This window comes from Pipistrellus hanaki (genome assembly GCF_964339955.1).
Source record: "Pipistrellus hanaki genome assembly, chromosome: 2".
NCBI classification, from domain to species: Eukaryota; Metazoa; Chordata; class Mammalia; order Chiroptera; family Vespertilionidae; genus Pipistrellus; species Pipistrellus hanaki.
In genome coordinates this window covers 122,131,938-122,158,023 of record NC_140504.1, presented here as the reverse complement: position 1 = coordinate 122,158,023, position 26,086 = coordinate 122,131,938, and the positions used below count along the sequence as shown (strand labels likewise).

At 41.3% G+C, this 26,086-nt stretch overlaps 1 protein-coding gene across 6 annotated transcripts in view; it reads right to left on the bottom strand.

The window, feature by feature from the left end:
* The window catches only part of PHACTR1 (phosphatase and actin regulator 1), a 520,404-nt gene that overhangs the window by 281,820 nt on the left and 212,498 nt on the right, over positions 1-26,086 (bottom strand). Inside the window, exon 1 of one of the 6 annotated variants that reach the window (XM_084872735.1) lies at positions 3,317-3,635. The exons of 4 other annotated variants lie outside the window; for them this stretch is intronic. In XM_084872735.1, coding sequence (XP_084728861.1) covers positions 3,317-3,341 — 25 coding nt within the window. In that variant the 5' untranslated portion in view covers positions 3,342-3,635. Of the gene's footprint in view, positions 1-3,036; positions 3,086-3,316; positions 3,636-26,086 lie in introns of those variants that run through there. One more of the 6 variants, XM_084872737.1, reaches the window with a different exon arrangement.

The window sequence follows — 26,086 nt, the reverse complement described above, 5'->3', positions numbered from 1 at the left end:
TCCTCTCTGAAATCAATGAAAAAATATTTTTAAAAAAGAAAAAATTGTTTCTTTATTTTTGAACCATATTTCTCCCCTCTTCCCCCCATAATTCTAAGAGCCCCTTTTCCCTGTTTATCTTAATTTTAGAGTTTAGTGTTGTTTTTGTGGTGGATTACTTAGTTGATGATACTACAATATTCATCACTCTGCCATTTGATGACAAATCCCAGGGGGTACATTTGATTCTGGTAGTTTCCTTGAGAAGCCCAGGCTTTCCCTGGAAGACCTCCCATAAAATCCCTTCTCTTAATGCCTGCCCTATAACTGTGGATTCTACATTTTACAGGAGGCTGAATTCCCATGGAATGTAAAAGTAAAAGCCTTCTGACATTTTCATCCTTAGGGTTCATTATATGACTGTCTTCAACTTTATAATACAGCAGGTCCTCAAATTTGTCATCTAGAACAACATTGTTTCATTATAACTTTGATGGTAGGAACTTAACTTTTATTTATATCAACTAGCCTATGGTAAAATTGGCTTTGCTATACAATGTTTTGCTTAAAGTCATAGAACCTATGGATAATGTCAAGTGAGGACTTACTGTCTATGGTTGGCAGTTTGCTCTATGGGAGGCATGACATCCCCATGTCAGGAGATTACAAGGAGAAGACAAGAACTCAGTCCTCAGGGGGCTAGACAAGGGTAGCAGGTTCTGTGCTGTCCCAGCGGAAGCTTATAACTGGGTAGCTGTGATCACGCTTGCACATCTGCCTGAGCTGGCAGATAAATATCTGTAGCCTGAGTCCAGCAGATTCAGAGCCACGGTTCATAGCAGGGCTGAAGTAAGACAAACCAAGCCTGCCAAACCACAACTAATTCCATGGGAAAGTGTTTGAGGCTCTTCGGAGACAAGAGCTACTCTGCCTCAGTTAGGTCAACTTTGGTGTGTCCCCCAGCCGGTCATCAGGAGCAGCATGATCAAGGCATTAGGAGCAGAGGGTCTGCAGACAAATACTGCCCACCTGCTGCCGCCACTGATGTCTGTGTAGCTTAACTCAGTTCAATGAACTCTTCTGTCCAAAACATAGGGCCAATGATGCCTCCTCATAAAGAAGAATGGAAATGCTCATGGCTTAATTTCCGAACATTTTTGAAATCAGGAGTGTTGATCTGAATTTGCACAACATATTCTTTACCTTCTGGTTTTTCAAGTATTTTGTGGTAGCTAGGTGCCATCAATAACACTAATAATAGCAGGTACATTTACTAGGTGCTGTTTATGCTAGACACTGTACTATGTGCTATTCTGTTAATACATTATTTTATTTATTTCCCATACAATGTATGAGGTCTGCACGGTTACTATCCAATTTTATAGAGAAAGAAATGGAGCCTTAGAAAAGTCAGGATACTTGCCCACAGTGTCACTCACTGAATAGGTGGCAGAATAGAAATGCAAATTCTAGTCAGTCTGAGCACAAAAAGTATATGCTTTTAAGCAAACTATCTTTATTATTCCGAGGACTGGATTTTCAACAGTTGTGCTATTTCACATCTTCTGACTCGTCCCATAAAGCACTGAACTGTCCCAGAAATGGAAACCCAAGCAGCTGTGTTTCTGACTGTCCCTCAGACTGAAAAGTAACACAAACATCCTTTGTAAGACCCAACCAAGTGCCAGTTCTTGGGAGGATGACATAGGTGCCATGACTTAGGCAGATTACAAATTTCAGAGAATGAGAATGCAAAGCAATGCACTCCAAGCTAAGTAGTGCATCTGTTATCCTCTGTGACGTAGAAGGCACTGATGGGTTGTGTAGTGTATACTGGTCATTCTTATGAAGCCCAGACCTCATTACATTACTGGTGTGCAAAAATGTAGGTTTCCAGCAAATTTCAACTGATGGAAATCTGAAGAAAAGGGACTCATTGTGCTGATATGAACTACTTAAGCAGTGCTTTCTTAAGGGGCTGTCATTACAAAAGGGCCTTTAATTAGAAAGCTCATGCTCTGCCTTTTGGCTTTGTGGTTATTTTTTTATTTTTTATTTTTTTTATAATAGTTTTGTTTGTCAAGCATCAGAAGAGATGGAGGTGATGAGGCTGCAGTAGAGATGCTTTTTGAATTTCAAACGTAGCCCATAATCTCAAAGATTTAAGAACCTCTGATTTTAATATCCAAATATTCTCTTGCAGCTATAACTGTGCCATTCTATAGAGTTGTTTATATTAGAAGCAATGAACTCATATAATTTGCTCTAGACTGGGAGTTAGATGGGGAAGGAGTGAGGGCAGCAAACACTTGAGTCTCTTTCTAGGCCTGTTTCTAATATCACCATATTTTGTTTAGAGCATCTCATGTGGCCAAAAAAGAACAACTAGAAATAAACTCCCGCAAACGAAAGCCTTGCCTATTTCTCAGGTTGTCTAGGAGTCCGTGGAAAATAGATCCATTGCAGCATTGTTTAAACATGCTCAGTGAGCTGTTATCAGGCCCCATATGGATTTTTATTTCCATGCCATATTTTATCTCAAAATGTTACAGCCCCAGATGGGGTCCCACCAAACCTATTCCTTTATCTAATCCTTTCATTTTCCTAGTTGTCTTATTTTTTTTAAATCATCAACAACTTCTCCCTAGAGCCGCTTTCCCCAAAAATATCAATTGCTGAATCCATTTTCCCTTGGCTGTCACTTTAAGTCAGAAACTCCCCACCTCCCTCCGCACCCCACCTCCCCAGGTTCCTAAACTGCCTGCCTCAGCAGGCATCCAGGGCTCCCAGCAAGTCTCCATCACGAAGCTTTGCAAGTGAATCTCCTAGGTCTGAAAAGCATCGCTAGTTCCTTATCCAGCACCTCTGACTTCCAGGCATCTGCACAGCCCCTGTGAGCTCCAGCACAGCCCAGGAGCCTATCCGAGGACTGCAAACAAATCAACTCATACTGGCAACTCCAAAAAGGAAAAATTCCCTAACCCGAACAAAACCAATACAAAATCCAACTAACAGACACACAAAAGGCAATCAATTATTTAAAACTCCAACGCCTACCTTACAGATTTCCCAAAGCTCCTTGCTCTCTCACGGAGCCTCCTCCTGGCTGTTTCCCGGCTCTCCGATAACTGTGCTTTCTTAGGCTGAGCAACAGCCTCCTCAAGTGTGGGCTCTGAATACACATGCTACACACGCCCAGCCCAGCCCAGCCAGCCTTTCCGTGCCAGGCAGCCCTCTCGCCTCCCTTCAGGGCCCCCGGGCCGCCCGTGCCAATTCCCTGACTGTTGCCAGCTCCCACCTGGGATGAAATGGGGCAGGGAAGGGGGTCAGCACTCACCATGGACGATGGGGTGGCCACCCATCGAGGCAGGAAGGGTCCATCTGCTCCCTTTCCTACCCTGAACCCCCCACCACAGATGGTTTCTCCAGGCTCATTCAGATCCCAGAACAAGTTGGCAGACTCTTGCTGGCGTTCCCTGCACTCAGCCTGTGGAATAGGGATCGCTGTTTACCTTCACAAAAAACCTCGGTTCTTAAAAACCTGGTTGGAGTCTCCAAGGAGTCATACGTTTTACTTGACATTGGCGGCAACCAGTTTCGGAGGCAGGGAGCATTTTTGAAATGAAAGAGAAAGTAAGTCTGTGATCCAAACCAGACCCTCTGCAAGTCTCTGACAGCCCACCTGCCCAGCTGTTTCTGCCTGGAGAGATTTCAGAGGGAACTGCAGCTTGGAAGTCCCTAATTTAAGGCCTGGGCTGCCCTTCCTTCCTTCCTTCCTTCCTTCCTTCCTTCCTTCCTTCCTTCCTTCCTTCCTTCCTTCCTTCCTTCCTTCCTTCTTCCTATTTATTTATTTATTTATTTATTTATTTTTTAAGTATTTGTTGAGCTTTTTAACATGCAGTTTGTCTCCTTCTGCAGGGAATTACTCAGTGAGCCTGTCACCTGACTCCCAGCAGCTCCATTATATAATTCAAACTGTGCTATTTGAGTTCTGACCAGAAAGCCACACTTGTCTCTTCTCCACCAACCTCCCCCTCCCCACGGAGTGGATGTAGAGGCAGAAAGGGAGACACTAAAAAACAAACAATGACAATTAACCTTTCTTGAAACTAGGCAGGAGGTGCTACATTTTTGCCTCATATTTTTATTTCCTGTTGGTTTGATTCCTTTTGGGTCAAGGAACCCCTAAATGCCACTGCTGACTTAGGGATTTCTCAAGATGTAACATCTAAGGTGTAACGAGCAGTTTCTTGATTTTCTTTTAGGGCGGCTGCCCATAGGCTAGATAAACCAGTGAGTGATGCTAAAGTGCAGCATAAGTGGGAAAGCCTCACATAGATTTATGACAGATGTGTAACAAAATCGAACACACAGACGGCTTATTCCTTTTGCTACACATCCATGTTCCATGAAACACCAAAGGAGTAGCTTGGGTGGAGGGGTCTTTAGATCTGACCTTGGTCCTCATAAACCCGCTCCAACTACCTCAAACAAGCATAATGTCCAACTGAAAATGGCATACCTGCTATGCAAGTACCTCTTAGAGGCTGAGCCCCAGCCTGTACTTTCAACCACATTGAAATCCATAAGGCCAATCCATGTATTTACAATCATGGTAATAAGAATCATTTCAGTCTGTCCCAATTTCCCTTTCAGTCATCTTTGTCCAAATGATGCATATTGAAGGACAAGCTTGTTAAAACATAATTGACCCATGAGTGACAGGCTAATGCAGAAACTTAAATGGCGTAAATAAGCATAACATTTAAAGCACCATGAAACAGGATGATCAACATAAAGCACTCTAACCAGTTCACTTTTCCCAGGTCAGAGCTGGGATGAGCTATATGCAGAGGGGCTCTGGGCTCTCCCTCTCCCAGCCAGTGGAGCCCTGTGGCTGAATATGGAAAGTGTCGTATTTTTTCATATATAAGACGCTATTTTTTTTCTAAAATCATTAGACTGAAAATCGAGGGGTATCTTATACATGGAAGTCAGATGAGCAGGGAGCTGCTGGGGTGCATAGCTGCCCATACCTTGTCAAATAGGCTTCCTCCAATCAGGAGCCTCATTGTTACTGACATCAGCTGCTGCTGTAATTGGAGGTGGAGGTGGAGAATGCACAGATGTAACAGGGACCTGAATGTTCTGAGACCATAAAGATGTCAAAAATAAAAAGATAAATATCAGTAAGTGATTGTCTTACTTTGCAAAATTCAAACTGAATGTAATCAGCTGTGCAAAAGAGCATAGATATTGAGCTGCAGAGAGACAATTTGGACCTCCTTCCACTGAGTGTATGATCAGACAGTGGAGAAAACAGAAAGAACAACTCCTTAAGATGCCAAAAAAAGAAGAAGGCCTTAAGAGGAAAACCAGCAATCTGTTTAAAATAATGATTTTTAAATTTTGAGTTGGAAAAGTAGGGGGCATCTTATATATGGGGAAGTCTTCTACATGGAAAAACACGGTACTTGAAATGACTGTTAAAGTCTGTGAGAACAAATGCTAATACTGATCAATCTTCTGCTTTATCCCGGTCTGGCCTCTTTTCTCTCTTCTGCATCTCCCCCCTCCAAGTTCTCCCCTCCCCTCCATGCCCATGCCCATATCATTCAAAGGAGACCTCCTGGTCCTTCTTGCCTGTCTCCAGCACTGTAAGGAATGTTAGATGCCATTACTACATTAAACTGTGTGGCATTAGACTGACAAGGTGTCCTAAGAATACCTTTCAAAATACTTTTAATATTTGGAATATCCAAATATTCTCCTGAAGGGATATGAGATAGTTTCTATTCTCTCTATGCAGACCCAAGGAAGCCAATGACACAGAAATTATGTCAGGTCTCCTATGCTCAGTGCTCTGCTTTGCAAATGAAGACCCAGATACACATGAAAAAATTATAAATGTGTAGCCTTAAATGACAGATTGATGACTGTTTATATCTCTCCCTCCAGGTGTAGTAAATAAAATGTGTTGTGGCAGTTGCTATGGCAACTACTTTTTATGAGATAAAGATACATAGGAAGATATTTGAAAACATCAGGTGGTAAAGCCTTCCCCAGTAATAGAGAGATAAGCAATAATATAAAATATAACCTTGGCCTATATAAAGTCATCAAATATTGACATTGCAAAGCTTGAACTTCCTAGACCAACACTGTCCAATAGAATATAATGTGAGCCATGCATATAATTTTACATTTTCTAATAGCTGCATTAAAAAAAGAAAAAAAACCACATTGGTGAAATTAATTGTGGTAGTATATCTTATTTAATGAAATCTATCCAAAATATTTCAACATATAATCAATACAAAATTATTAACAAGTACATTGTATTATTTTCTTTATTTTACATTTCTGAAACCTATACTTTCATCACATCTCATTTAGGAGTAGCTACATTTCATGTGCTCAATAGCCATCTGTGGCTAATGACCACTACAGTAGATGGCCCTGCCCCTGACTATATTTGATCATTTTTGGTTTGGAAATTATTCTTCAAGTATATTTGTCTATCTGTATTTGGAAATTTTAGAACAATAAGTTGCATACATTTGATTCTTGCTTTATGGCACAATTCAAACAGTGTTTTATTGAATGGAACAAGAAAATATTAAGTAAGTTTAGAATTTAAGTGGTATTAATGTTGCAGCTCCTTTCATGCCACCAGAGAATCCATGAAGATTTAAAAAAAAAAATCTCTGGTTCATGGCAAGTTCCTTCCTTGGGTTATCCCAATTGCCCAAGTTGGGGAACTCAGAGTCATGCTAGATTATAATTTCCACACACTCTCTGCACTCTCCTTGCATCCCACCAAGTAGACCACTAAGTCTTATCAAGTCTACCTGTCACCTTTTCTCAAGTCCCAGGGTCTCTGCTACAACCCAAGAAACCCTGCCACATCTCCCTGTCTCCACTGTCTATCCATTCAAGTTCATGCTCCATCCTGCCTTCATTGGGAGCATGCACTGAAAATAGACATTCAATCAAGTAGCTTCTCAACTTAAAGCTTTTGATAGCAATGTACTTCCTTTCACATAAAACCCTTTGCTGTGATCTGCAGGCATACCCCGATGTGATTCATAGGCAACCTTCAACTGGCCACTGGGAAACTTTCTGCCCATCACCTGGCAATTCATTTCTTTTTATTTTACCCTGATCTTCATACTTGACAGTGCCAAGATTTCCATGATTTCATACACTTGTTTAAAGTCTGCTTCCTTTGTCTGGAATGTTCTCTCTTAAAATGCTTATCCCTCACCAAACATCAAAATCCTTCCAGCCTAGTCCAAACATTTACTGTAGCTTTTCCTGGTCTTGCTGTCAAAATGAATAGTACTCTCAGCTATGTTTTCACACAACTTTTGTAAGTTTGTTATAAAATGTGTTATATATCACTTTCTCTTATAATTATATGAAACTAGAGGCCCAGTGCACAAAATGATGTGGGTATGGTTCTAGGGCCTAGCCTCCTGAGATCAGGGCCATCTTCTGCCTGTTTGGCCAGACCGCAGGCCTAACACCTCTGCTGGGCTGTCAGACTTTTGGGATCACCAGCTTATCCAGCTGCTCGGGGACTCAGGCCTGCAGGAAAGCATGCACCAGCAACTTCACCTCCATGCATGTGCATCAGCAGGCCACTGATGGAACGTACTGCCTGCATGGGGCCCGCTCAGGCAGGTGCTGTCGCCACTGCCGCTGCTGCTGGGGCTTGAGGCACTGTGGGGTATGCCCTAGACCTACCTGCCCCAGTGTGAGCAGCCCTGAGCGGGCAGCATGTTCCATCAGCGGCCAGCCTGGTGCATGTGCATGGAGGTGAAGTCTCTGGCACCTGCTTTCCCACAAGCCTGAGCCCATGAGAAGCTGGGGATGAACTGGTGATCCCAATGGCCTGACAGCCAATCCGGTCCTCTCACCACCCACCTGAGTCACCTGTTCACCATCGCTGATCCGCAGGAGCAGTTCAGCCCTATCGCCATTCCCCAGTCCAACCCTCCCCGCCCACCCCGCCCTGCTCACAGGTGACTGAGAGGTGCTCAATGCACCTCATGGTGACCGTTTTTTGGTCGTCATGGATACTGGCTTTTTATATATATAGACGTGAGACAAGAACTTCCTTAAAAACAGGAACTTCATACCCTTTTCCTTGAATTTGAGTAGGATCTCAATAAATGCCTGAGGAATTCCAGTATCTTTCCCTTTCCATTTCTCTTTCTCCCAATTTTTTAACCATCATCACCATCACCCTCATTGCAAAGCAACCAATAGTTACTAGCACTACTATGTACCAGATACTGTGCTAAACATTTTACATGTTTCACAGAATTAATTCCAACAACAAATCTGCAAGTTAGGGACTTAATTTTCTTAGTTTTTAATGGCTGTGGCATCTTTAATACCATTAACATCTTTCTTTTTTAATTTAAATTTTATTTTTCAATTACAATTCACATTCAATATTATTTTGTATTATTTTCAGGTGTACAGCATAGTGGTTAGATAATCATATACTTGACAAAATATTCCCCTAGATACTTTTAGTACTATTTCTTTCTTGTAAAAAGTGTTTTAAAGTGATTCTTTTAAAAAATATTTTTATTGATTTCAAAGAGAAAGGGAGAGAGACAAAGAGATAGAAACATTAATGATGAGAGAGAAACATTAATTGGCTGCCTCCACCATGTCCTCCAATGGAGATCGAGTCCATAATCAGAGCATGTGCCTGACCAGAAATTAAATCGTGACCTCCTGGGTCAGAGGTCATCTTTCAACCACTAAGCCCTTCCAGTTGGGCTGAAGTGATTCTTATAACACATATTATGACAAGCTGATGTGCAGTTATGCCTGCAAAGAGCGCAGGATGTCATACTTGTTTTTTGACTTATTTGTTGATGGACTAATGCATGCATCTTTTGTTTTATATTTTTAGTGACTTTATCTCTTTAACACTTCCAATTCTTAGTGGCCTGAGAAAACAGAAAACTTAATAGTATTTTGTGCAGAGTAAGAGTATAATGACTTTGAGTAAGGGGGAGAAACCCTGCCATGTGAACATCGCAGGATGTGACATTGAGTTTTGCTGCTCTGCCATTTTTGGCTCTCTAGTCATTCCCACATAATTCAGTGTGGTAGTGCTTTGAAAAGTAGAGTGATCAACACCAAATGCTGGGGAGGAGGTGGAGCCATAGGAACTCTCATTTATTGCTGGTAGGGATGTAAAGTGGTACAGCCACTATAGTAGACAGCTTAGTGATTTCTTACAAAGCTGAAAAGTAATTTGTAAGAATTACTTTAGGAGCCTGCAGTTATACTCCTTGGTATTTACCCAAATGAACTAAAAACTAATGTCTGCATGGAAATCTGCACATGGATGAATAAACCGTGGTACATCCATACAATGGACTATTGTTCAGTGCAAGAAGAAATGAAATCATGAAAAGATATAGAGGAGCCTTACATGTCTATTACTAAGTGAAAGAAGCTAATCTGAAAACGTTCCATACTATACAATTCCAACTAAAAGACAAAATTATGGTGACAGTAAACAAAACAAAACACACACACACACACACACACACACACAAAAAAAAAAACAACAAAAAACAAAACACACTGGTTCCAGGGGTTGGAGGGAAGGAGGGGTATATATAGGGAAGTACAGAGGATTGTTAGGCAGTGGAACTACTCTGCATGCTACCATCATGGTGGATACATGTTATACATTTGTGCAAACTTAAAGAATGTACAACACAAACTTAAAGAAAGAAAGTGATGGACTTTGGGTGATAATGATGTGTCAAAAAATAGCTTATTAATTTTCTTTTCTATTTTGTTTCCACAACACAACTAAACTAATAGCAATGGATGTACTAAGGGATTAATAAATATTTGTTTAAATGAAATAAAGAACTTAATGCACCACATAATAAATACATAGGTCTCCCCTTTCTCCCTCCCCCCACCCCCACACACACACCACACACCTCACACATACTAGTAAAACCTATGATAGTCTTAGAATGATTACGATTACTGATGAAATTTCTGGAAACTGGAGCCCAGGACAGCCTCAGACTTGGAGGGAGGGAGTGCCAGGAGACCCAGTTTAGGATAGGGGAAGAGCAGGGTCTTGGGAAAGATTGGGAAGAGCTCTCTGTGTCTTGGGGATCAGCTCTTGGCTATCCCCTGCTGGATTTACTATACATGACACAGAGCAGGGCTGTCTTGGCTGGGCGAGGGGCTTACTTATCCCTGTGAGCATTGGGTTCCTTCTCTGAAAAAAGGGGATGAGAATATTGTAGGCTTTACATAGATCATGACTATAAAGTGCTTGGCAGAATGATTAGCTAATGTCTATGTCAATTAATGAAAAATGCATATTCTTAGTATTAAGTATTATTAGGTATTACATGGTAACAGTAAAGAGAGATAGGTTGAGGGAGCTCAAGAGAGGTCAGTGCCTGTAAGTTCATCTCCTATCTCACACCACCTTCCTTCTATTCAACTTGTTATTGGCACATATTAAGATGATGAATTATTTGACTTCCACAACCTTTGTCTTCCTTCTTTTCTTGTTTTCTTCTTTCTTTCTTTCACCCCTCCCTTCTTTACCATCTTTCTTCTTCCCTCCCTCTTCTCCTTTTTTTCTTCCTTCCCATGTATTATTTTAAAAATGAGTTTATTTTGTCCCTAGCTATTCTTGGCTGACTAACTGAGGCTCTTTTGTATTGAGGTTTTCTTGCCAAAGCCATATTAAGCTCATCGGGTTGCTAAACTTAAACCAGCCTGTTTCTGTTGGAAGGCCTGCAATGCCCCAAACAAGAGAGGTATGAGGTCAAAGGATTGTTGTTCAGAGCACAGGGGTCTGCTTCACACAGAGCGTCCCAGAAGGAAGGCAGAGTCTGAGAGGGAAGAGATCTGAGGCCTTCTGCATAATCTATAACAGAGCAGCTCAGACCTCACTCCCTGCCAAGCCAATGCCACCTCCAATCATAAAGTCAATTTTTCAAATGGCATTTTTGGCCAGCTTAGCATACTGTCTGTGTGATAGCTTTACTTTGAGAGAACAATAAAATAAAAAAAAATAAAAAAGCAGTTTTCCAGAGGGGCAGGTTTAGTTGCTTACTTTAATTCTCTCCAAAGCACCACGTGGAATTTACATGATGATCTCTGTACAAACAGAACCAAAGTCCAAGAAAGACACAAAAGGGAAGATGAGATACACAGTGGCCCTTACATAAAATCGAATGAGTGAGGCGGAGGGAGACCTGGGATTGAATTCTAGTTCTGCCACCTTCTCACTGGGGCCAGGTTATCTCCCCTTTGTTTCCATGTGAAATGCTGGTGATAATACACTGAAGGCAGGGGAGGAGAGTCTATGACATTTGTAAAGCATCTGTCCTGGGCCTGGTGTACAGAAAGACATTGGCCAGGTAGGTTTCCTCTTGTCTAAAATGGAAAGAAATTACACAATCCTTCCTATAAAGTTCTGCAGTGGAAGTGAAAGGAGCCCTCCAGCAAATGGTAAGTGCCACACATCTGTGTCTTCCCTCACACCTCCTCTGTCCCCAAATCTCCATGCTGCAGACTAGAGTTTCCAAAGATGGACACAACTGTATTTCCCACCTCACCTGCTCTTCTAGAACCTTGCCACTCACTATTAAGCGGTGGCATGCATAATTTCTCTCTCTCTGAATCTGGTTGGGCTTAGAACAAGATTGTTGTAATTCGGTGGGACTACAAAGGCTAAGTCATAAAAGACAATATCAGCTGATACCTTATTAGTTGGAACACTTGCTCTTGAAGTATTCAGCAAGCAGGTAAGTAGCTAATATCACTGAGGCTGCCATGCTATGAGGAAGCTCAACCTAGCATAAAGAGAGTTCCAAGATTCTGCAACCCTACTTGCCCCTCCCCACCCTCCCAGTCACGGTGTGACTGCAATCTTATGAGAGACAACTGTAACCAGAATCATCCATCTGAGTGCTTCCTGAATTCCTGAACCTCGTAATAAAATGTAGATAATGAACACACAACAAAAGTTAATTGGAAGAGAAATATGGTCTCCATTGTACTTTCATAGAGTACAGTAATATAGGGTTCAAAGCTTAGGTCTTTTATCAGGGAGAACTAGTAGCCTGGTGCATGAAATTCATGCTCAAAAGGGGGTTCCCTCAGCCCAGCCTGTACCCTCTCTAATCAGGGACCCTTGGGGGATGTCCAACTGCCAGTTTAGGCCTGATCCCTCTCACAATCTGGAACTGCTGGCTCCTAACTGCTCACCGGCCTGTCTGCCTGATTGGCCCTAACTGCCTCTGCCTACCTGCCTGATCGCCCCTAACTGCCCTCCCTTGCCAGTCTGATCTCACCCCCAACTGCCCTCCCATGTAGGCCTGATCTCACCCCCAACTTCCCTCCCTTGTCAGCCAATTTGGTTCTGATTGGTCGGTTTCTATACCAGTCGGTGTCAAAAGCTCTGCCTTGTAGGCAGCCATTGGCTCCTCACAGTTCACCCATATTTGGTTCTGATTGATAGGTTTCTATGCTGTCAGCATCTCCAGGCCTATCTCTGGGACTGATCAGAGAGGCAGGACTGATCAGCAGCCCCCTCGGAGGCCCAGAAAGAAATAGCGGTACACCTACTGGTAAAGCCTGGAGAGAAAGAGAGAGGCAACAGCTGATCAAGAGCTGCCACAGAGGCTGTGGATCAGACTCTGCTTCTCTCTTCAGGCCTCTCTCCAGGCCTGATTCCCAGCCCCCTCAGCAGTCAGTGCTGGGTTGCCAGCACTGACTGAGGACTGACTTCCAGTGTTTAGTTGAGCCTTTGGTCAGTCGTTTTAGACCCTGGATTTTTATATATTAGGACAGGATTTAAATCTACCCCATTACTTTAGCTGTGTGGCCTTTGAGAAGTTCACATGTCTAAAAAGGTGATAATAATAATGGCTCAGTCAAATAATTATTGTCAGGATAAGTGAGATAGTTCAAATTAAGAACAACATCAAAATGCACAGAGTAGCCCTGGCCAGTGTTGCTAAATGGTTCAATAATTAGCTCATGCACTGAAGGGTCTCGGATTTGATTCCGGGTCAAGGGCATATATCTGGGTTGCAGGTTTGTTTCCTGGCTCTGGTCAGGGCACATGCGGGAAGCAACCAATCAATGTGTCTCTCTCTTACCATCCCAACAACAACCCCCCAACCCCAAAAGACCATGCACAGAGCAGGCACACATCTTAAATATTGTTCACCATCATCCTCATCCCCACCAATACTACCAAGCTGACACCACCACCACCAACAACAACTTTTTTCCATAGTCATTTATATGGGTTTTGCCCTTAAGGCCTTACAGCTGGCTGGGATAGATCCGTTTCTTTCATTAGTCACACTTTCCTCCTTGTAGACATTCCCTTCAACCCAAGTCTATCAATAGGACTGCATCTCTCAGCCTTTATCACAATCATGAGGAATTGTCTTAAACAATCCAATCAATCTGAGCTGTTTTGTACAGCTTATCCACTATCAACCATCACTTTATCCTCAATATCCTCAACCGTCTCAGTCATCATTACCTATTAATAGACAAATATTCTGGAGCAGAAAATCTGTTTTAATCAAAGATGCAGTGCATGAGCTAATTATTGAACCAGCAACACTGGCCAGGGCTACTCTGTGCATGTTGTTCTTAACCTGAACTATCTCACTTATCCTGACAATAATTATTTGACTGAGCCATTATTTATCCCTAGGTCTGTTGGGTGATTCAGCTCAGCCTTTGGATACCTACATTGAGCCAACAGAAGAGAAAATACATTCAAAAAGATAAAGTATAACTTTCTACTTAAATAGCATTACAGTTTATTTGTTCATCCATGCATTCATTCATATTTTCATTTGGTCATTCAACAAATAGTTATTAACAGCTTAATATGTGCTGGGCTCTGAACATACAAAGCAGATGGGATTTCTGTCCTTGAGAATTTTCAGACTGGATTTGCCACCATCAAATAACCCTGGGTTTGAATCTGACTCTGTCACTTACTACATCTTTGAATTGCTTCCATCTTTTGAACCCCATTTCTTATCTTGGGTTATTGTGAAAATTGAATGAATTAATGTATGGATAGTGCTTACCACAGCACCTGAAAATGTGTATATTTCTTTCCCAAATGTCATATAACATGAAGCCACTAGATCCAGGGATGTCTGAATCCCACATTTGTGCTTTTAAAGGATTTTTCTAATTATTATAATTATATTTTAAGTGTCACTACTTTTGTTCCCCCCATGTCATTAATTCAATCAATCACTCATTTGAAAATTTTAAATATTGCTTTTCCATGTCTTTTTTATCCCCCTTCTGCAGAAAACAATGTAGTAAGCATTGACTGTTATGAAAATCACAAGGCAACTAGTGTCTTCACAGGAAAAAAAAAGAATGTCTATCTTTCTATAGGTGATTCTTGGGAAGCCACAGTGAAGTGTTGGGTTATAAAAATGTCTTATCTAAATAGTATAGCAGAAAGAGCCATAGTTAGCATCCAGCCCAAAAAAGCTTACCTAGCTATTTGGTAACTTACAAAAAAGTTTTCCTATATTTAAAAGTTGGAATTATTACAAAATTATATTAATGACCTAGGGGACTGTCATAAAGATCTTACTGTACTGTTCATTCTGAGCTCTCTCCCCTATTGGACACACATTGCAATTCTTCTCTTGCCTTCCACTTACTCTCAGCTACTTTTAAACAAACCAACAAGCAAACACTACTTATCTCATTTTCTTTTCACCATTTATCTGCTTCTTAAATTGTCTCCTGGTCTTATTTCTCACTGAATGATCCCACATCCAATCTTTTAATCTACTACTCAGGAGCTTTCAATTCTATATCAATTGCAATTTCTCTAATTCACATTCCTAGCCTCTCTTACTAGGACTATCACAATAACCAACTGGTTTCCACTGGCAAATTGCTTGTCTCTCTGATCTTTGTTTTCCACACTGACCAGAATTATTGTTTTAATACTAGGCTAGTATGTGACACTCCTCAAAGATTGATATTATTGTCATAGAGCATAAAGTTCAAGTTGTTTAACAAGAGATTGAACAAAAATCGTACACCTATGGATGAGGACAGTGGGGGGAGGAGGGGTGTAAGGGCAGAGGGTGGGGTAGGCTCCTGGTAGAGGGGAGCTATGGAGGGAAAAAAGAGGAACAGTTGTAATAATCTGAACAATAAAGATTTATTACATTTTAAAAAAAGAGATTTGAGGTTCTTCCTGATTTACACTGTATTCCCATCTTCTCTCTCACTGCATCCTTCCCTGATGCCTAACTTTCTGCTACAACATGCTTCTTGGTATTCCATATATTTTTCATCTTTCCCTACCTATCTTCTTATCAAACAATGCACTTATTTTCTACCTCTTGCAACATTTCCCACTATATACTTCTCAGAATTCTGACCTTAGGAAATGCTCTATGGAAGAAAAGGAGCTCTGAGAAGCAGTTCTAGGTAATACTGTCCTCTCTCTCCTTGGAAGTTACATGCATATCAGCATTTCAAATGCTCTGAGAAGTCCCACTACACATAAACCTGATTAGCTTTGTTTAGTCCAATATCTCCTAAACATTGGCTTTTTTGTTTGTTTGTTTGTTGTTTTTTAACCCTGAAAACCCTTAAATACTAGAGTTTATTAACTACATTTTTTGGAAATACTGAACTATTCAAATCCTTTTCATTCATGTATTCTTTATATGTCCATTACTCATTTAATTGGCAAGTATTTATTTAACACCATGCCAGGCATTGGAGAATGTACTGAGGGAAAAATAGAAAGCAAGATGGACATAGTCATGATGCTTACAGTTTTCTCCAGAAGGTCACATAACCAAAAATGCAACAACCGCCGAAACTGCTTTGGCTCAGTGGATAGAGCGTTGGTCTGGGGACTGAAAGGTCCCAGGTTTGATTCCGGTCAAGGGCATGTACCTTGGTTGCGGGCACATCTCCAGTAGGAGGTGTTCAAGAGGCAGCTGGTCGATGTTTCTAGCTCTCTATCCCTCTCCCTTCCTCTCTGTAAAAAAATCAATAAAATATATTTTTTTAAAAATGCAACAACCACAAAGTGTGGTAAGAGCTATCTCATAAGGGGAAGTCAGTGCATGGTAATGGGACTTTGGGAAATGTTTAGGGAGGGCTTTCTGGAGGAAGGGACTTTACATGAGGACTTGAAGGAGAAGTGGGAGTTAGCCAGATAGGAGTTAGGGGAAGAAAGGGAAAAGGTGATGTAGGCAAGGCCAACTGCTTGTGTGAAAGTCCTGAAACAAGAGTGAGCATGGGAATGACTAAGTAACTAGGCAATATCTCAACCCAAAGGTCTCCCGTGCATCCTTCCTCAGAATCTTCCCCTGCCCTCCCATTCTATCTGGCTTACAAAGTGGGAGTTTAATAAGTGCGTATTGAATTGCTATTTCTTTAGTAATTTGATCATATTATTATTTTAGGGAGACAAATATGATATGCTAAAGCACATAGATGTACACCCCGCCCCCAATATATATATACCATCCATATAACTTTTAATAAAGTCAAAATAAGAGAGTTTTTTTTTTTTAAGTTTATTGCTAAAGATGTACATGGATGTTGTTTTACTAATTTTACTTCTAATTTATTTTTAAATTAAACATCGGTACATAATTGTAAATGGCTAAATGATTTTCTTAATTAACTCTGTTGTTGTCTAATTCTCTTTAACATATTTTCCATTCTTGGGTGGCTTGCTTTTGTCATCTAGCAAATAGAGAAGTAAAACTGTAATTGGGCAGATGGAACTAGACACTTAGAATTGAGTGTACCTACATGCCCAGAAGTTTGAATCAACATCTTTCCCAGTAGCCACTATACAGAGATTCCTCTATTGTTGCCTAATTCTCAATACACTGTAATTCCTGCCTTTTTTTTCCTTTGGCTGACCTCTGGTAATAAAAAAAAAAAGCCATCCTTTTTGTCATCTGTAGAATAGAGGGTAATGCCTCTTAATTAACAGAAAGAAGTGGTGCAATGTAGTGAGAACATTGCAATTGTTTCAATTAATCCCACATGCAGTTTGGCAAAGTTAATAATCCATAAAATGACTTAGGATCTAAATATGGAGAACAATCATATTTCATCACTCATTTTTCTATTGTTTCAACAAAAGCAAGAAAATTCAAAGGTTAGATGCTTACAAGGTCTACAGATTTACAGTATTATAAATTCAATTCTAAATATAATTTCTAATAGAAAAGATCTGCATATGTGCTATTCAGATCTTATGAACTCCCAAATGTTTTATAATCCTTATAAATCATCACACACTGACAGATGTCAATTAAACATTATTTGACTGAATTCATTTTTTATCATCAAAACAAAGACACTTTCATGGTCATAAAAAAGCAGGAAAGACACGTACCATTTAATTTTATCAGCTTATTTCTAAAAATTTTGAGGTTATAGAATGTGTCTTGTACATCTGTGAACCCCTAAAAATGCCTCATAGAACATCTTACCCCAGATACATAATAAATTTTTTAAAGCAGATTAACTTTTTTATTATTGATTTTAGAAAGAGGAAGGGAAAGGGAGAGAAGCATAGAAACAATGATAAAAGAGAGTCAGTGATCAGCTGCCTCCTGCATGTCCCCCACTGGGAATGGAGCTAGAAACCTGGCATGTGTCCTGATTGGGAATTGAACAGTGACCTCTGGTTCATGGGTTGATGCTCACTTGCTGGGCAATACATTTTTTTTTTAAATGAGGGAAAATATACCATATAAAATTCATCCTTTTCACGATTCTTTCTTCCTTTTTTTTTTTTTTTTTTTTAAAAAAAAAGGGTGTTGGTGGTGGAGGGGGGTTGTTGCTTGTATGTTAGAATATTTCATTTCCTGAAGGGTGAGCAAGAGATAGGAATTGGTGTTGGAGAGCCAGTGTCCTTGGGCATAGGTAGCAATTCACCAATTCACTCATGGGTGCTTTTCACTTAATCACCTTGTGGGTGACATCACTTGTGGGTGGGATGGGCGAATTTACGAATCTCCCTGTTTCCTGTTTAAAGTTGTTCAAACCTGGGGAGGAGTTTTTCCAAAAGAGAATAGCTAAGAACTCTGACTGTATTGGATTTATTTTTATTACTCGGGTTTCCCTATGGTGTTTTGATTATAAGCTCTCTATGCTAACAATTCAGTCTCCTTTGCATGCCTCCAACTCTATAAACATTAGGTTGTATATACCTTGGCTTATATACTTGGTTTTGGTTTATAATCTGCCCTGGGTTCTCAGTGATGCATCCCTGGCCCACATCTGCTGATGGCTCACCTGTCCCAACATAATTTTCAACTCCCAGCATCCCAGTGTTAACCTTTAAAGAACTTTTAACCCCCTCCACCCACACCTTTTAGGTTAGAGTCAGATTCAAGTGCAAAGACAGGAAGTGGTTGGTGAGCAAAGCAATCAACATTCCTATGCCTTGCTTTTCTATTTGCTTCTGTTCAAAGTTCTAAGTTGCAAGGGTGAACTTTGATCTAATTTACAGGGTGATTTATGCCATAGCAAATGGTTATTAAGAGCAACCCATGCAGTGGGCCAAGTGATAGGTGTGACATAGGAGGCAGGGTAGCTGTCATTAATTTGCTCCTACTCTGGGGCTACTTCTTAAAGAGGCATTACTGCTGGTCTGGTTTAGCCATTCAATAGCTGAAGGTTTATCCAAATGTACTGGGACCCAAGAATTTTCTGTGGGTGAACAGGCATGGGTGAGTGTTTGGCTGTGAACCTTGCCAGGGGTGAATGATTCCTCACATGGAGTTGGTGTCTCAGGGAACCCAATAAACATAACACCAAAGAGAAAACTACACCCTTGCTATGCAAACATCTCTTTTAGTCATATTGAAATTCTGAAAGCTAATCTACAGAGGCGTTTTTAAAGCCCCCACTGTCTTCAGTGGAGGAATAAAAATCATTTCAGTCCATCCCAACTTTCTGTTTTAGCACCTGCAACGAAAGGACTGACATATGTCCGACTGACATATATTGAGAACAAAGCATCTTAGAATACTGGAGAGGCTGAGGAACTTAGATGGCATAAGTGAGTGTAACATTTAGTTTCAGCAAACGTGCCCATGAACACAAAAACCTCTAACCTGTTCACTTTGTACTTAGCAAAGCGAGGATGAGTTGTATAAAGGATATGACCTGGGAGGCAGGGAATTTGCATTTTAGTCCATTCCTGGCAACGCATGGCTCCCAACCAACAAAGCCCTGTGAGCTCTCACCCCTCCTTCCATTCAAGGTGTGATGAGCATTATGGATTCTGAACTGAGCTCTGGTCAGCCAGCTAGAAAATGATTTCATCTCCACTGAATATTTCACTGTCCTAAATGGAAACTCTCCCAGCTTGTTACCCTGTCATTTAGTTGTTCGGAAGAAGATTCGCTCTAAACCAATATATTGAGGCTCTCAGTTAAAGCACAAACCTCTTACAACTGTGATGTATACATAGGAAACTCATCGTTTAACACCCCAAGATGGAAAGGAGCGCTAGGGAGTCTGAACAATTCCAGCCCACACTGTGAGTTACTTAATTTCAGAGGGAATGCACCAAGCATCAGTCTTTAATTAGTCTCAACCTAAAGAAAGCACCAGTTGTTGAATGAGTGACTTGAGCTGATGCAGCAGAGTGTGCTGTTGCTGTCGAGTGGCTGAGACAGCAATGCTGTTCAGGTTTTATTTTTAAAGTGTGGGTAATTATAACTTAAACTAACAGCAGGGGGGAGTGAATCATTTATTTGTCTCTTATTACAGCTTCTCTCCCCCAAAGTGTTTCCTTTCTCGCAGCATTTATTTAGCTAGCAAGGAGTTGCTACTCTGTGTCCTGAGGGCCTGAGCATCAGAGATTTGATCACAATCGTATAGTGAACATTCTGCCACAGATGATTGCCACCTAAGTCATTACACGGGGGAAAGAACTCACTCCTTTAATTAGCACATTTGCTTGATGTAAAACGTGAGCAAACGACAGGCAGCAGTTTGGTGTGGGAGAGAACATTCTGGATTAGATGGCGGGAAACCTGGATTTGAGTTACCTTCTGCCAGGAACTAGTGGGGACACCTTGCTCCCCTGCCTTGGTCTTCTAAATGCTTTCTTATGTTGCAAGCAGCTCTGAGATGCTAGGATGCTGGTGATCAGGAATGGGCTGGGAGGCTTGGCCTCTGGTGAAGGAGGCTTTGCTAGGAATCGCAGCTCCACCTCCAGAACTCAGAGTACTATCACCCCTCCCCCACCACTGTGGGGTGGGAGTGGGGGTGGGGCAAGGACAAGAGTTCTGGAAGTTGGAGTCATCCCTTCATCATCTCTTCATCCATCTCTTCATGGGCTCCTGCTATCTTTTGTATAAGTAAAGGGCAGATTTTAACTTAAAGAGAGACAGGGATAGTGTGAATGGATCCTCATTCTGCAAATGAAGACCCTGATTCTCAGACAAGGAAATGACCCCCCCACCCCTTCCCCTATCCCCTCCAACAAAAAGCCTGCAGAAGACCTGGAGTTGAAACACAGCCTCACTGTCCACTGGCTGTGTCACCTTCTGTATGTTAGTAACCTCACGGAGGAAGGAGGGTAATGATATTCTTACCTCACAAAGCTGCCTTGGAGATTAAATGAGTTCATGCTTGTAAGGTGCTTAATAAGAACTTGCGCTTATTATTTTCCCAGAACCACTGAGAGAGGGCTCTGTTTTATCTTTTGCATCTTATTACATAAGATTTGAGTTCATTAGTCTACTTAAGGAATATCAAAGCTGGGCACATTGATGCAGCCTTTCAGGTCTGCTCAGCACCCTGTCTGGAGCTGCTTCCTGGCCAGGCTCTGAAACAGCTCCCCCACCATTACTCTTTAGACCACTTCTGATTTATTTTCTTTCCTAACAGTTACCACCATCCCACACTATATACTATGTTATACTATACATTGCCTAGTTTATTGACTTCCTCTGTCTCCCTCCACTGGAACATAAGCTCTCTGAGACCAGACACTTCATTCACTGAGATGAAAGTCACTGAATGAATGTGTTGAGTGTTGACTAAGTGAATGACTCCATTGTCTCCAAGAACTTTCCTTGGTGCCGGTATGGTGGCAGCATGCAGTGTGATCTTTGTTATCATTGTTGTTGGTAGCACATGCGGATTTATAATTCCTTATGACTCTGCGCAGCCCGACTAACACATGGTGGCAGCTGGGCAGAAAGAAGACCTGACATTAGTTAATCGGTAACATCCAATCCCCTTTCATTCCTAATCTGTGGGTTAGGAGATTACATGGGCTGAATTAGGTATTTGAAACAGTGAGATGAGGGCTGAGAGTGTTACTAAAGTGATGAAGAAGAGAAATCTTACATTTTAGGAAGTTGTGAGCATGAAGGCTACCATGACCTATCCTTAGACTCTTTTATAGGCAACATGAAGAGAAACTGACAAAAATTGGGTCCAAGGCTTAAAGTCATCCTGCCTCCCACAGGCCTTCAAAGGGCATCCCATGTGTTCTGGTTCTGGTAACTCAGCTCTGCCCAGACTGCTTCTTCCTTCTTTTTAACTTCATGAACACAAAATACATATCTATCTCTCACAGTATTTTTTTTTTTTCAATTCCTGTCCCAGCCTCCTGTTGCCATGTTTCTTGTAGTTGCTATTTCTTCACCTGTATAACTCTGGGGAAAATGTAAGCACGAATGCCAGTTCAATGCGACTTCTGTGAATGAGAGCATCTAACCAGTGCTCTCTGGAATATACACTAGGATCTACCCTTGCACTGCAATCTGACCTCAGGTGAGTGCTTTAATGTAATACCTGTGCAAGCCGAACACTGACATTTTTCTGCCTGTACCTCTCCTTAGGAATCTGCAGATAATGCTTTATAAAAAAGTAGCCCAGCTTCCGTGCATGCAAAAGACTTCCCAGCTTAGCATTTGTCATCGTTTGTGTTTTAATTATCTTATTTGATCTTTTTATTGTTGCAATTACATTCTAATTTTGTGTGCAGACACTTGAGTGCCTCGGGCTAGATTAATCAATTAATACTACAATTGTTATTATACCATATAAATATAAGTGGATAGGTGGCTTGAGTAGCTCCAGATCCATTACTTTAATTTTGAATAAGAAGAGCCAGACTGTGGAAAATTCTTCCAGACTGTTTTGAAGTATAAGGATGAAATTCTTCTTAAAGTTTTAAAGACATATAAAGGGTTTAGCTGGGCTTTTTTGTTTGTTTTTTTTGGTGCTATGTCAACAAGCTTTTTTTGTTACAATTGTGCAAAGATTTTTAAGGGGCATCAAGACTGTTTATCTTATTTTCTAGGATGCTCCATCTGAAATCATATAGCAATGGCCTGGTCAAAAGTTCCCAGAGAACAGGGAGGTTGAGCAGGTTGTGAGGCAAAATAAGCAGACACATCTCACAGTCATGGAGTGACCTCCCAGCTCAGGACACAGTCCAACAAATGTTTCAGGAGCCTAATTCATGTCACACAGCCATGCAAGCTGGCAGCCACCCCGAGAGCTGGGCCAAACACAGACTAAAGTTTGTCCATAGGCTTTGTGATTAGATGGAAACAAGATGAGGACGACAGGGTCCTAAGTTTTTTGCAGTCCCACATGATGATTGCTCCCCTATCAAGCTATCCCCAAACACACACAGACACACACACACACACACACACAGTTACCCACATCTATACATTCACACACAAACACAAGCATGCCATAAATTAGAAACTAAATCAATATCTGAGATGCTCCCTTTCCTTTATCTGAACTTCTATACTGTAACATCAGTGTTTATATCATGCTTTTGGTTCTTATTTATTCTTTAAACCATGTGTGGATTTTGTTCATACATTGGATTATAGCAATTGGTAACATATATTGAGCCTTTGCAAGGCAGGATGAACACTAGTACATCTTTTGTGCTTTAATGAATGTGTTTGGGTGGAATTCTGCATTGTGGATTTTGCCCTATTTAATTGAAGTCTCTGGGTGCTGACATGAGCACTTTTATTTCATTCATCCTTTAAAACATTCACTCACCAACTCAGCCTTCAGTTGTGTACTCATTGTTTACAATGTGCATAGCCTTATGGTATATGCTTACATAGACTCCACTTCCAGTCTTCTCCTGAATTTATCTTGAGTCTCTGGACATTTATATTAACTTGTGATGGTAGAGAGTGCTGAATCCTCATTTTCGGAAAAAGATACCCCTGAGTTAGGTAAACATATGGCCATCATACTCAAAACTAAATTCGCCAAACTTGCATGCAGCTGGGTTTGACCTTGAGGCTAAATTGAGGCTAAAAGGAGATGATTATTGCTTGTCTCATTTTTGATTCTTATAAGTATATTTCCAGTAGGACATGATCTCACTCATCTAGGGGAAATGGTGAATAACATAAACTGATGAACAAGAACAGATCCAGAGATAAGGAGCCATGGGTCAGACTGTTAGACCTCAAAGGGAGGGTGGGGATAAAAGGGAGAGATCAACCAAAGGACTTATATGCACACATATGAGCCTAACTAGTGGTCAAGGACAATAGGGGATGGGGGCATGAGTGGGGGTGGGGGTGGGGGATTGGAATGAGGGGTTGAGGACAAATGTGTGTTACCTTAATCAATAAAGAAACTAATTTAAAAAATAAAAATAAAAGGAGACGAGCCAAAGTAATGTGTGTGGCTTTTAGGTTATCTTCTTTAAAGAGAAAGGTGCTTCCCAAACTTTCTTCCTCCCTTTTCCACCCTCTGAGAAGTGACAGTGGCTGGGACATCCTGGAAGCCACATTGAAGTTGGCAGAGCCACTCCACCAGCCCAGGCCCAACCTTTCTGGGTGTTTATGTTAGAGAAAAACTAACTTCCAGCTTGTTTGAGCCATTTAGTGCAGGGGCCTCTTTGTCATAGCAGCTTAGCCTTCACCTGAACTAATACAACTAACTGCCTTCCTGATTGTCCTTTGCATTTGCTACTTTTCTGAACTAAAGATAAAGCTCAAACTTTTATAATTATGGTACCAATGCATCCATTCTCATAATTTGTTACTTGCCAACTGGCCTTGAATTGGCAATTGTTTCAACCCTTTCCCAGAAGTTAGAATCCCAGATCTAGTTCCCTGTGCCTTTCTTTGCAGTGACTCACCATCTAGGGTGCTTACTCATCAGGGGACAAGGACATGCTGAAGGAAGATCTGGCTGGCAGTGCTGATATAAAGATGCTGTTATAACAGCACAGACAAAGACAATGGTTCTCAAATAGTAGAGTAATTGTTTCAGGACCGATAGTCAGCTCTTTGGCACTTTTCTTTCTTTACAATGTAGTACCCCAAAATGTTCTCTAGACACACATAAAAATCTCTATTCAAAGGGAGTACTTGAAGTTTTAACCAACATATTAGAAAGTCTTTTACTTGCAGTATATGGGGATAAAATATTTTCTTTCAAAAAACCAGTGCAACTCTGGGGAGGGAGGGTATGTATGGGTGGGGAGAGGCAATGTTAAAATATGTACACAGATAATAATTTAATTAAAAAAATTAAAAAAAACAGTGCAAAAAAAATTAAAGGGAGACAATAGTTATGTTGGTTAATCAAAAATACATTGTCATTTGCACCAGTGTCTTAAAACAATAATTACTCAGCCAAGTGTCCCATAGGCATTTGCAGAACATGAAAAGGATTACTTCTGACAAGCTTGAATGAAGGAGCAATCTCAGTTGAGGCTGATCAGTTAAAAACTATTCAAGAATATCATCTAAGGCCCAAGGATTCCCCCTTGCCCCCAAACTAAGATAACACAGTGAAGGAGTTGGAGACTTAGGCTGTGAATAAATAGTCCTCAAAGGAGGTGAGCTTGGCAGCTCTTTCTGTGGTAGAACTGGGGAACAATGAGTCATTTGTTCTGTAAATATTTCTGTTTCTAGTCTGAGAGTCACCTTGTTGCCTCCACTTCCTTGAATTAGACCACTGACTGTCCTCCAAGCTCTTCCAATAAAAGACCAGGGCATCATTTGAGGATAACATTTTAGAGTCCATGTATCCTGTGTCTGGGAAATTTTATTACCGTCATTACCAATAAATCCACACTGAGCGTCTGTAATGAATATTTTGAAGGACTGCGGTGTCTGGAGTCGGGTGCCCTAAAGCAGAGCCCAGGTGGAGATCCAGGTGCCTGTGACTTGCTAGGTGAATGCATTCAGGAGGAAAGAGTGGACAGGGGAGGCTGGGGCAGGGAAAAGGTTAAGTAAGGATGTGATCTCAGTGGGATTCCAGCTCCAGCTTCACTCCACCAGACTTTTTGAACCATGAATTGCCCCACTGAATGGTTCTCCCATTTAGGCAAGGGGCAGTCCTTTGCTTCTCATGCATTCATGGCTGCCAGCTGTCCCTCTCCCCATTGGGGAGTGAGTGGGGGCGAGTGGGTGGGTATAACCCCTCACAGGGAGTAGGTCTTCTTGCCTAGGGTGGATCTCCAAGAGCAGAGCTCCTCAAACTGCTAAACACTGGAATCTCCCTGAGATCTTTACACAATACCACTGTGTTGCTTCCACATTCAGATTTTGTGATTTAAGGAGCTTTTGCCTGAAACCTTCTAACCCCAACCCCTTTCCTCCTTACGATTCATGTGCCCTTCCTTTGTGCAGCCTTCCTTTCATCTTATCTTGTAGTGGGGAACACAAAGACTCTCTGGTGTCTTTCGTACCTGTGCCTCTTTTTGTCATAGAATCAATCTCTCTCTTTTGAATTTGTCTTTTTCTACATTGAAATGCCTTGTCCATTGGCCTGGCCTCTACCTTGAGGATATGGACAGGGCTTTAATTTGTCTGATCTGGCTCCTACCACAATGCCCAGCACGGAGGCCAACATCAGGGTTTGCCTCAGAAATGAATGAACGAATAGAACTACAGCTTTTTAATTGAATGGTACGGACACAGATGGTCCAAACGCTGTGCACAGGAAGCAACCCTTCAGGGCAGGAGTAGGCTTTGAGGGAAAGGTGAATGTTAAGCCAGAT